This window comes from Symphodus melops, assembly GCF_947650265.1.
Source record: "Symphodus melops genome assembly, chromosome: 10".
Classification (NCBI taxonomy): domain Eukaryota; kingdom Metazoa; phylum Chordata; class Actinopteri; order Labriformes; family Labridae; genus Symphodus; species Symphodus melops.
In genome coordinates, this window is record NC_136700.1 from 21,431,980 (window position 1) to 21,443,999 (window position 12,020).

Here is a 12,020-nt window from a genome sequence, read left to right on the forward strand (position 1 = left end):
TGAGAGGAGTCACCTTGGAGTCACCAAGGCTAACACAGAAGGTTCGATCAGACAGGTATGACCTGAACCAATCCAGTGCTGTGCCCCTGATGCCCACCCAATTCTCCAAACGAGAGATCAGGATCTCATGATCCACAGTGTCAAAAGCAGCAGTCAAGTCTAAAAGAACAAGGATAACACAGTCACCGGAGTCTGTAGCTAAAAAGACATCATTGTAGCTACTCTGGCCAGCTCAAAAAAGGACTTCACGTTTCGACTGATGTCCACAGACGTTTATTTATCTTCTTTATATCTTTGAAGTCAAGGAACACCGTGAAAACTAAAATAAAAAAGACAAATACCGTTTTAAACTCTTCATGTCATTATTTACATAAATTACAAATTCAGTTAAACAAAGCACTACAAAATAAAACTTTACCGTGTGCGCCTGTATGACCAGCAGTAGAGTAGGAATCGTTGTTGTCTTATTTCACTGTTTTTTACGACCTTATTACCCTTTTTTCTGACTCCGTTCCTTTAGTTTCTCTCGTCTTCTCCCGCTGTCCTTTACACATTTCCGCTTCTCGTCATATCCGCTCAAGGTATTTTCTTGCAAAAACTACTAAACATATAAAACAAACTAAACATAAACTATGATGCCACGCTATTTACCCAGACAACTGTGCACTTATCAAAAAGATAAAATAAAACGGAAAGAAATCTCGCACTTGTCGTCATGGCAACCCATACACAACTCTGTAGCGCCAGCTACACTCCCACCAAATTACCTTTGATATACAATGAAGATGTTACACTTTACACTTCACACAAATAAATCAATGGTAATTTCTAAATAAACAACTTCCTCTAACCTTACACATTCAGAAAATAAACAATATGGGTATTTAGTAACATCAGTACACTAACAGTATGTTATACCCTTTAACTGCTTTCCACAAGAACAACCAACTTTTGAATGGGTCTTTCAATAATGGATGGCTTATGTAAGCGTTCACCCTTCTGTCCAAGTTTCCTGTCTCCAACTTGTAGTGTCACTTTTCTAACCAGTCCGTCATCGCCCTTGTGTACATTTACAACTCTGCCAAGTGTCCATTCATTACGAGGGATATTTTCATCTTTGACGATTACAATATCTCCAACGTTCATGTTGCGTCTTGGGGCATGCCATCTCTGTCTAAGAGTAATGTTAGCGAGATACTCTCTTTTCCACCTTTTCCAAAACTGCTCTGACAGATATTGGACTCTTCTCCAACGTTTTGTGGCATACACATCTTCTTGAACAAACTTGCCAGGAGGGGGCAGTGGTACAGCACATTTCATGGTGATAAGGTGGTTAGGTGTTAAAGGCTCTAAACTTGTGGGATCACTGATGCTATCAACAGTAAGAGGACGACTGTTTACAATGTACATAGCTTCATACAGAAAAGTCCTTAAGGATGCATCATCCAGCCTTCCAGCACTTTGGGCAAGAACTTTACTCAGCACACTCCTTACCGTCCTGATTTGACGCTCCCATGCGCCTCCTGCATGGCTTGAGCTTGGTGCATTCATGAGGAAGTCGCACTGCTTATTTGCCAAGTATAATGTTACTTTCTCCTTGTCGATTTCTTGTAGAGCCTTTGCCATTTCATTTTTTGCTCCCTTGAAGTTTGATCCCTGATCTGATCTGATTTGTCTGACAGCTCCACGAATAGCCATAAAACAGCGTAAGGCATTAATAAACGCATCTGTTGTCATGTCCTCCAGCATCTCTAAATGAATCGCTCTAGAGCTGAGACACGTGAAGAGAAGGGCATAGCGTTTGTACACCTTGCGGCCTTGTTTGGTATTAAAGGGGCCAAAGCAGTCCATACCTACGTAGGTGAATGGTGGGGAAGGGTCCGTGCGCTCATCGGGCAGGTCTGCCATTCTTTGTTCCTCTGGTGGTGCACGAGCTCTCCTGCACCACACACATTGTCTGATGTACTTAGCTACTGCTTTACCTCCACCAACAATCCAAAATCCGTTAGCTTTGATCTCATTCAAGGTTCGTCCTTGGCCTTGATGCTGCGTCTTGTCATGATAGTGTGCAATAATGAGCTGTGTAATAGCGCCATCTTTAGGGAGTATTACGGGATGCTTTAGCTCATAATGCGTGGATGCCTTTCTCAACCTACCTCCAACTCTAATTACACCATCCTGGAGGAATGGATCAAGTTGATAGAGTCTGTTGTTACATGCCAACTTTTGCGCCTTTTGTTTGAGTGTGTTCAGCTCTTCCTGAAAGGCCTTTTGTTGAGCAAGTTTGACAAGGGTTAATGTGGCTCGTCTCCTTTGTTCCACATCTGGAGACTCTGATGTCTTTATTCTCTTCGTCATGCGTTGGATACGTGCAACAACATTAACTGCAGTAGTCCACTTTGAGAACCGTACCAAATGTTCTGTAATGTCACATTGTTGTGTAGCCTCAGTATTCAGCACTTGTACAGTCTTCACCTCTGGGTCTCCCACCAACAGTTCTGGCATGCTTTGCTCTGTTACTACCTCTGTCCCATAAGAATTTGGGACCTGTGAGCCAGTTCGAATTGGTGAGGTCAGATACCGTTAATCCACGCGAGGCGTGGTCAGCTGGGTTTTCTGCTGTGTCAATGTAGTACCATTGTTCTGGGTTTGTAGTTTGACGAATTCTTTGGACACGGTTGGCTACAAAAACATGAAATCTTTTGGCCTCATTGTTAATATAGCCTAGGACGACTTGTGAATCTGTCCAAAAGTATTCTTTGTCGACTTTGAGCTCTAGTTCTCTTTTTAGCATGCAGCTCACAGCAGCTGAGGTCACGGCCGCTGTCAGCTCTAACCTAGGAATAGTGACTATTCTGGTTGGTGCAACCCGTGCTTTACCCATGACTAAAGTGCAGTGTACTTGATGTTCACTCACCAATCTGAGGTATGAGCACTGGCCATACCCATGACTGCTTGCATCAGAGAAGTGGTGAAGTTCAACTCTCAGGACTTCACCGATGTTCGTGGGCTTGAAGCACCTAGGGATCTGAATCATTTTGAGATTTTCTAAATCTTTCATCCAACTCCCACCTTAGCTTCAGTTCAGTAGGTAGCGGATCATCCCACCCAATGCCTTTCTGACACATTTCCTGCAACACTCTCTTTCCTTCTAAAATGAAAGGGGCAAGGAAACCCAAGGGATCGTAGAGAGATGCTACAACAGAGAGAACGCCACGGCGTGTCATTGGTTTCTCATCGAGTGTCACTTGGAAGAAGAAGCTGTCATTTTCTATGTTCCATCTGATACCTAGTACTCGCTGCACTGGAAGCTCAGTGTAGTTGAGGTCAATGTCCTTTATCTCAGCTGCACGTTCTGTTACATCAATTGAGTCTAGAACGTCTCTGCTGTTGGAAAGAAATTTGTGGAGGTGCAGCTTCCCTCTGGCACATAAAGCTTGAGCCTCCTTTACAAGCTCAATTGCCTCTCTAACAGTTTCCACACTTGCGAGGCCATCATCCACATAAAAATGCCTTTTGACAAAGTTAGCTGCCAACGGGTACACTTTCTCATTTTCATTGGCCAGATACTTCATGCCATAATTAGCGCAGCCTGGGGAGGAGGATGCCCCGAAAAGGTGGACTTTCATGCGGTATTCTGCGGGCTCTAAGTCTGTGTTCCCATTTTCCCACCAGAGAAACCTTAAATAGTCTCTGTCTGCTGAGCTGACGTGGAACCTATGAAACATCTTCTCTACATCACACATAACTGCAATAGGGTGCTCACGGAAACGGCATAACACTCCTGTCAGGCCATTTGTGAGATCAGGCCCCGTCAACAAGTGATCGTTTAAAGCTGTCCCTTCAAATTTTGCAGAGCAGTCAAATACCACCCTTATCTTGTCTGGCTTTCGAGGGTGGTAGACGCCTTGGTGTGGTATATACCAGACATTTCCTTTTGTTGACTCTGAGTCTGCTTTTTCAGCATCACCGTCTCTGAGAACTCCTTCCATGAACTTGACATAGTCATTTTTAAACTTCGGATCTTTGTTAAGTTTCCTTTTGAGGTGCTTTAAATGGACTAGAGCAAGACTTTTGTTGTTTGGGAGCTGGGGGCGTGCTTTAAAGGGAAGAGGCATTTCAAGATGACCATGCTCATTTTCATGAATTTCTTCTTTGAGGATTTGGAGGAACCGGATATCCTCTTGTGATATATCACTGTCACTTGTTTTGGTGTCTGCAAAATCTGACTCCAGTACCTTAATAATGGCAGATGGAGTTATGGGGGGTATCTCTTTCACAGTCACACGATGACATAGGCCAGTTACATCCCTTGCATTGATAGACTGTGGTGCCCCTCCTACGATACTCCATCCTAGGTCTGTTTTAACAGCATAGGGCTCGTTGTCATTTCCTGTGATGACCTCTCTGGGAGCTAGGGCTCTGGAGCAATCATAGCCTATCAACAGTCCAACTGTACAGTCCATTAAAGGAGGAATTTCTTGAGCAATGTTTGCAAGATGCTTCCATTTGCTGGCTGTATGACAGGTAGGAATGTGCGTGCGCTCGAGTGGAATAAAGTCTCTTGTGTAAGCTGGAGGTAGGTCAATGCGCGTACTGGAGAAGAATCCTCTGACTTTAAGTCCTTGTGCTCTTTGACTCTTCACAATACTGTCTCTTTTGACCATGGTTGCGAGCTTTAGTTTTACTGGCTCTGAGACTACCTGCAGCCTTTCACACACTTCCTGATCAACAAACGTGTGGGTGCTTTGTGTGTCTAATAAAGCATACACCAAGGTTTCAGTGTCGGGAGAATTAGTTGTTGAAACCCACACTGGCACAATCATTGAGGTGCTCCCATTCTCTCCTCCTTCCACTGAGCAAGAGAGTGCGGACACATTTTCTTCTGCCTTGCTTTGTGCAGGTTTGTCTCTTGGAGAGCGGTCTTCGTGCTGAGGAGTAGGGTGGCTCCTTCTGCAGATGCTGCAAGTAGCTCTGTTCTTACAGTCTTTTGAGTTATGACCTTTCCTTAGGCATGCAAAACACAGTTTGTTTTCATGGACATATTTTTTCTTATCATCTGCAGACATGTCAGTTAACCTTGGACACTTATGTATGGTGTGGTTTTCTCCACAGCAAATACACTTGATTGTGCTTGAGTTCTGTGGTGGTAGGTCTCTTTTCCTTTTCTCATCAATGACTCTTGGCATGGTTTCCTCTACGTTGAGCTTAGTTGCGAAGGTTGAGGTGTCTGAAGCTCTTACATTGGTGACAAAGGCGTTTGCTTTTGTGCGTTTTGTTTCTCTTACTGGTATTTCTGCAGGTGGCTTTAAAGCGTGTAAAGATGACACTGGATTACAAGCTATGCGCGCCTCTTTAGAGATAAAGGCAGTGAAGTCTTTGAAGCTTGGGTAATCCTTGCCTTCATCCAGCTGTGCTGTTACATATCGATTCCACCTGGACGTTATCCAATCTGGAAGTTTGACCAATAGCTTCTGGTTCTCCTCACAATCATCTAGCACTTGTAGACCCTTTATATATGGCATTGCATCGCTACATGTTTGAAGAAAATCACTGAATTCTCTCAATTTGACATACTCTTTACCACCAATTTTCGGCCATTTGTTGAGTTTCTCTCTAAAGGCGCGTTGCACTACAAATGAATGTCCATATCTTGAGTTTAGCCTATCCCATGCTTGCTTATAGGCTTCTTCATCTTTGCGATAGAAGCTGCCTTCGAGAGTAGATTTAGCCTCTCCTGCTATGTATTTTTGCAGGTAAAATAGTCTTTCTGCAGGGTTTGAGCATCTCCCCTCTATAAGAGCCTTAAAGCTTGTGCTCCACTCTATAAACTTTAAAGGGTCACCGTAAAACACAGTAGGCTCTGGAACTGGTAACCGAGTGAGAGCTATTGACTCTTGAACTGCTTGCACAATGGCTGACTCACTTTTTGTGACTGGCTGATCATCACATTCAATGTAAGAGTCAGATAGGGAAGAACTCACTTTGCTGTGTACAACTCTTTCACTTTTTTCCTTAATCTCTTCTTCAGTGTAGACTTTCAGTTTTGCTTGCATCACTTCGATATCTCTTTGATTTTCAAGTTTTTTCAGTTGCTGACGTTGAGCTTCGATAGTTTCTTCCATTTCTATTTCAGCTTTCTTTGCAGCTAGTTGAGCAGCTGTCTCTGCTCTCTTGTTTGAGATGCTAGGTGAGTCTGAAAGACGGTCAGAACGAGGGTTGCTTGCAATTACTCGGCTGGCAGTAGATCCATATATTGATCTGGCATATTCATTCTCAAGGAGCATGCGTAATCTTGCCTTTTCTGCTACAGCCTCAAACTCACTTTCTTCTTCGGTTAGCCGTACTCTCATTAACCGCAACAAGTCCAACGTTACAGCAGAGCATGCATCAACTTTTCTCCTGATATCTTGACATGGGACTATTTGTTTTCTTATATTGTCATAAATTTCCTTCAAGTCAGAATCTAGTATTTCAACATCATCCATCATGCTGTATAAGTCTTTTTCTGGACATGCTTCCTTTAATCTTGTGCGAATGTCTCTTACTTTAATTTTCCACTTGTCGTAGAGTGATTGGAACTTTCTTTCCCTTTGAGCTAACTCTTGCTCTTTCAGTTCCTGCATTTTGGGAGTAAAATGTCTTTCACGGGAGGATTTCCTTATTTCTGTTTCAGAGTGATCAGTTACGGCATACTTTACATTTTCTTTTGGTCTTACATCTGCCTCTTTACAGACCTCTTTGTTCTTGAAGCTCAATCTCGATTTGACCATCATTTTGTAACAAGGGATTATCATAGGAAGTCATTTTGTTACTTATTTGAGTCTTTAATTATCCATCAGTAGCTGAGGCCTTATGCAGCTTTCTCAATCTGACCTTGGGTTGCGCATTTCGACTTGGTCTTGCTCTGAAGCGTGTAGCTTACTGCAGGATGCGAAGAACTCTGGCGCCACCTTGTGGATACAGGACGAGGCAGCCTCAGTGCGATGGATCAGGTCACGTTTTCACTGTAGCTACTCTGGCCAGCTCAAAAAAGGACTTCACGTTTCGACTGATGTCCACAGACGTTTATTTATCTTCTTTATATCTTTGAAGTCAAGGAACACCGTGAAAACTAAAAATAAAAAAGACAAATACCGTTTTAAACTCTTCATGTCATTATTTACATAATTTACAAATTCAGTTAAACAAAGCACTACAAAATAAAACTTTACCGTGTGCGCCTGTATGACCAGCAGTAGAGTAGGAATCGTTGTCTTATTTCACTGTTTTTTCCGACCTTATTACCCTTTTTTCTGACTCCGTTCCTTTAGTTTCTCTCGTCTTCTCCCGCTGTCCGTTACACATTTCCGCTTCTCGTCATATCCGCTCAAGGTATTTTCTTGCAAAAACAACTAAACATATAAAACAAACTAAACATAAACTATGATGCCACGCTATTTACCCAGACAACTGTGCACTTATCAAAAAGATAAAATAAAACGGAAAGAAATCTCGCACTTGTCGTCATGGCAACCCATACACAACTCTGTAGCGCCAGCTACATGCAGGACAAATACTCTTTCAGTCTTTCATTTCTTCAGCTGCATTATGGATCTTTTGATACTACTCGGAGACATGGAAATAAATGTTTAAGCCCCTTGTTGTTGCACATATTTACATTTCCAAGGTGAAAATGATTCTGTAAATAGAGACGGAAGAGCTGATTTGTTTCATATCTTATCAGCTTAGAGAAAACTGTGTGCAGAATTGTAATTTTGATTAAACGTCAGTGTTATTGTATCGTTGGACATCCCTGTCACCGTTTGCTTTCTCTCTTCAGGGCGGCGTCTCTGATGAAGTGACTCTCAGTGCGTACATCACTGCTGCCTTCTTGGAGATGAACTCGTCTGTTAATGTAAGTACAGACTTGTTCAACAGCTTTGTTGTGTGTGTTATATTATAGAGGTAAAACAACAACGTCACACTGAATTAAAAAGAGGAGTCGAGGGGCGTCGAGAATGCCCAAATTAAAATCTTAAAGAAAGTGTAGGTGACTACAGCTGATGTGTGCTGTCAATGATTTAACCAATCAGAGAGCAGTAGAGCACCAGGAACTGCAGCATGTGCTTCACTAAAGAGACACATTCAGAACAAACAGGGGTTTGAGCTTTCTGTCAGGACAAACTGTTCCATCCAAAACACAAAAAGAAGCTCTGGACAGCCAAAGTGAAAGTCAGTCAGTGAAACGGCTTTAACTGATTCTGCTGACTGTTTACCTTTTGTGCCATTAATCTCTGGAGGCTGATGTGATTTGTATCTCGCAAACTTTAATTGTTTTCTTCACTTAACCGTGAAAATAAGAGACGGACAAGTCTGGACACGTCTTCTAGGTTTTCTTTATCCAGGTCATTTCTGCATTTACCCAAATGGTACCTCATGGGCACCATTTCAGTGACGCACAGATGACTCTTTATTAAAACAAGATTATTTTAAATGTCAGAGTTTTGACGTCACATTTTAATTTATTTATTACGATGATTACTTCCTTATCAGATCATGTGGCTTCTTAAACGTGTTGCAGGATCCTGTGGTGAAAAGCAGCCTGTCCTGCCTCAGGGAGTCCATCAGTGACCTCAGCAACACCTACGCCACCGCTCTGCTGGCGTACGTCTTCACCCTGGCAGGTGACATGGAGACCCGTGCTCACCTTCTGAGACACCTTGACACAGTTGCAATACAAAAAGGTGAGTCTTCCCCCTCAAGGAACCCCTTCTGGTATCGTAGCTCTGACAGTATAGCTCACCATGAGTTTGTTTGTGTTTCAGGAGGTTACCTCCACTGGTCTCAGAGCGCAACAGACACCTCCTCTCTGTCTGTGGAGATCAGCTCTTATGTGCTGCTGGCCAAACTCAGCATCTCTTCTCCCACTGCTGAAGACCTGGGATACTCCACACGCATCGTCAGATGGCTGACCACTCAGCAGAACTATTTTGGAGGCTTCTCCTCCACACAGGTAACCCTGAAATAGAGTCAAAGTGAACTTTTTTAGAAGAGAAATACACTACAAAAAATGTTCTCAGACAAGCCTGTGACTTGGCTAGAAACTCTTTTTATAAACCAAGTTAGCCAACAAATTTGATTGTACACAAATGCATCAGGAAGAGAAGAAGGAAAGCACAGTTACAAAACATCTAAAGTCTTTTGTTTTCTTTAAATGTATTTTCCATAGTTTTAGTTGTTTCTGGCATTGCTTTTGTCAGCCATCATTTCCTCCTGTAAATAAAGCCTTCATAACAAATACTACTGATCTCGTGTTTGTCGTAGGACACAGTGGTGGCTCTCCAGGCTTTGGCTCTCTACTCCACCCTGGTGTTCAGTCCAAAAGGTTCCAGCACGGTGACGATCCAGTCTCCCAGCATGCAGCTGTTCTTCGACGTGAACCAAGAAAACAAGCTGCTCTACCAGGAGCAGGTGCTGCAGGGCGGGGCCGAAAAGTACAGCCTGCAGGTGAAGGGAACGGCGTGTGCTTCAGCGCAGGTCAGTAAACGTGTAAACAAATTGTTGCTGATAACACTAATAGAATCCTCTTGATGAACATGTGGTATGTTTTATTTCTGTCTCCACTGTGACCCATTCACAAAACACTATCTGTCCTGTAAAGGGAGAAAACAAGTTTTAGGTTCACTGCTCCTGCAGCTTGGACTCTGCTGCAGGAGGATTTGTGTCTGGGGGAGCGGGTCTCTTAAATGTGTTAAAAAGTAGACTGAAGATGCATCAGGTTACAGATATTAATAATACTTTTCTGCTCTGTGACTGAGATGTTGAATGTGTTTCTGCCTGTCTTACATCAGGACACTTTCAGGAAAGAGCTTCTTAATCTCAATGAGGCTTTACTGTTGAAATGAATCTGATGTCAAATTTCTTTGAGTTATTTTCTGTCTTCAAGTTTATTTAAAGTCAAATATCGCAGCAAGTTTCTCACAGTCACAGCGCCAGTACATGTTTGGCCTTTACATGCTGCAAAGAAAAAATGTACAGCTTCAAAATCAGGTGAGAAGAGTTGAAGATCGTTGTAAACTTGTTTTCCAGATTTCTCTTCACTACAACATCCCAACTCCAACTGCTGTCAGCACGTTGATGGTGAATGTCGAACCAGAAGCTGACTGTGGCAGCGCCTCTAACAGACGCAGGCTTTCCCTGAAATTCAAGAGCTTGTAAGTTAAATTTCTACACAAACTGGAGCCAAATTCCAAATAACTTCATAATGGATCACTCGCATACCTACAAACCGCACACAAACACTTTAAGTGTTTGTTTGAATCAGATGTTGTCTTTTTGACTTTTTTGCGTTATGAAGCGGGCTCAAAAGCTGTACAATCCTGATTTGTGTATCATAGTAAAATGCCTTACTGACTGCTGTAGTAAAAGGCACCTGATATTTGCAGCAGCACCCAAACGTCCCCTTTTTCCTCGCCTATCACAGGGTGTAAAATAGAATGCATACGTATACTCTGTACATGTATAAGCTGTAATGTTGAGAACAAATGAAAGGACACATCTTGTGGTCAATGACTGATTTTGACTTTTTGAATTATCTGACAAAACCTACACTGCAGTGAAAACATCAATCTAATGATGTCTTTGTTGTCAGGCCAATAACTGTTGTATGAAGGAGCTCACAGTGCACTGAGTACAGGATAAGTCCCTGTGTAACTAATTTACTGCTGTGTACAGATACAGCGGAGCGGAGAACAATACAAACATGGTGATCCTGGATATCAAAATGCTCTCTGGATTTGTCCCAGACCCAGAGTCTTTGAAGAAGGTCAGTTACACCTCATTGTTAACCTGAGAGATGATGATGTCATCATGATGGTGATAATAATTTGCTGTCTCCTCACAGCTCAAAAGCGCCCCGCTAGTGGATCGTGTGGAAGAAAAGAAAGATCATGTTATGGTTTATTTTACGGAGGTGAGAGGAGTCAAAGTGAGAAATGATAAGTAATGCTCTGCACATTAGTTTCTAACAATATTGTCTGTTTTCTTTTCTAATAGTTGCCGAAAGACACACCCATCAATCATGAGTTAGCGCTCATACAGAAGCTCTCGGTGCAGAACTTGAAGCCAGCTGTTGTCAAGATCTACGACTACTACCAAAAAAAAAAAAAAAAGCTAAAATTACATTCTTTAAAGACAAAGGCTGACTGTCTGCTAAACACCACAGCCTTTGTCTTTAAAGTACCTTGTATATGTAAATCTAAAAAGTCACTGCTGTTCCAGGTTGGATTGGGGAGCTCAAAGCCAGAGGTAGCCAGAGTCTCTAGCACAGCTGTCTGCATGCTAGAAGCCTACTTTTATTTGACTGTGAAGCAGAGTTGTTTAGGCCTGAGGGATAAATGGGGTCTTTTAAGAGATGAGCCAAGATTGGAACAGCCTTCCCTCAATGATCTCTAAATGCAACAAGAAAGCTATAATTTTATTTAATTGGCTCAGTAATTTGTTTTTGATCGTTTTCTTCTTTTTTCCTTTCAGGTGACCAGGCTGAGACTCAGTACATCTACCCCTGTGTTACAGGAAAGGAAGTGTGAGAGCGGCTTGCTTTCCAAACATTAAGTCATCAGATATTTATTCTTAATTTTTAGTTGTTTTCACACATGCACTCTGAATAATTTCCTTTTTTAAGTTTACTTTTTTAAGGCAGGTTGAACCCCAAATCTTCCAGAGTTGGTTATTCACACATGCACCTGCGTGTGAGGCTATCCCTGTCTGATACATCCTCCTTTGACCCCACTGGTCTAAGGAGGCAAGATGTAATGTAAACAGCTGTCAGCTTTTTGATTGTCCTGCTGTCTTTTCATTTGCAGCCTGAACACTGATGTTGTCTTGATGCTTCCAGTAAGAGTCTAAAATAAACATGAGTTTTATTCCAAGTCACATCTGCTTGAGTGTATTTATTTTGTTATAAATGTATTTCTTTTTTGACCACTTGATGGCAGCACAATATGCCGTTGTCCCAAATAAAATGAAAAATTCTTCAA

At 42.2% G+C, this 12,020-nt stretch overlaps 2 protein-coding genes across 2 annotated transcripts; one reads left to right on the forward strand and one right to left on the reverse strand.

Moving 5' to 3' along the window:
* Positions 1–257: 257 nt before the first annotated feature.
* LOC306830641 (uncharacterized protein) lies at positions 258–3,060 on the reverse strand. Its single transcript, XM_079354232.1, has 2 exons — positions 419–3,060; positions 258–319 (listed from the first exon to the last, which is right to left on the reverse strand). The coding sequence occupies exon 1, from the start codon at positions 2,503–2,505 to the stop codon at positions 922–924; it is 1,584 nt and encodes a 527-aa protein (XP_079210358.1). The 5' UTR covers positions 2,506–3,060; the 3' UTR covers positions 258–319; positions 419–921.
* Positions 3,061–7,792: 4,732 nt separating this feature from the next.
* Positions 7,793–11,306, forward strand: LOC306830026 (alpha-2-macroglobulin-like protein 1; the record flags this gene model as incomplete). The annotated part of the gene is made up of 9 exons (XM_079353243.1): positions 7,793–7,897; positions 8,564–8,726; positions 8,808–8,995; positions 9,307–9,519; positions 10,072–10,196; positions 10,717–10,807; positions 10,886–10,954; positions 11,038–11,188; positions 11,263–11,306. The coding sequence occupies exons 1-9, from the start codon at positions 7,880–7,882 to the stop codon at positions 11,304–11,306; spliced, it is 1,062 nt and encodes a 353-aa protein (XP_079209369.1). The 5' UTR covers positions 7,793–7,879.
* Positions 11,307–12,020: the final 714 nt, after the last annotated feature.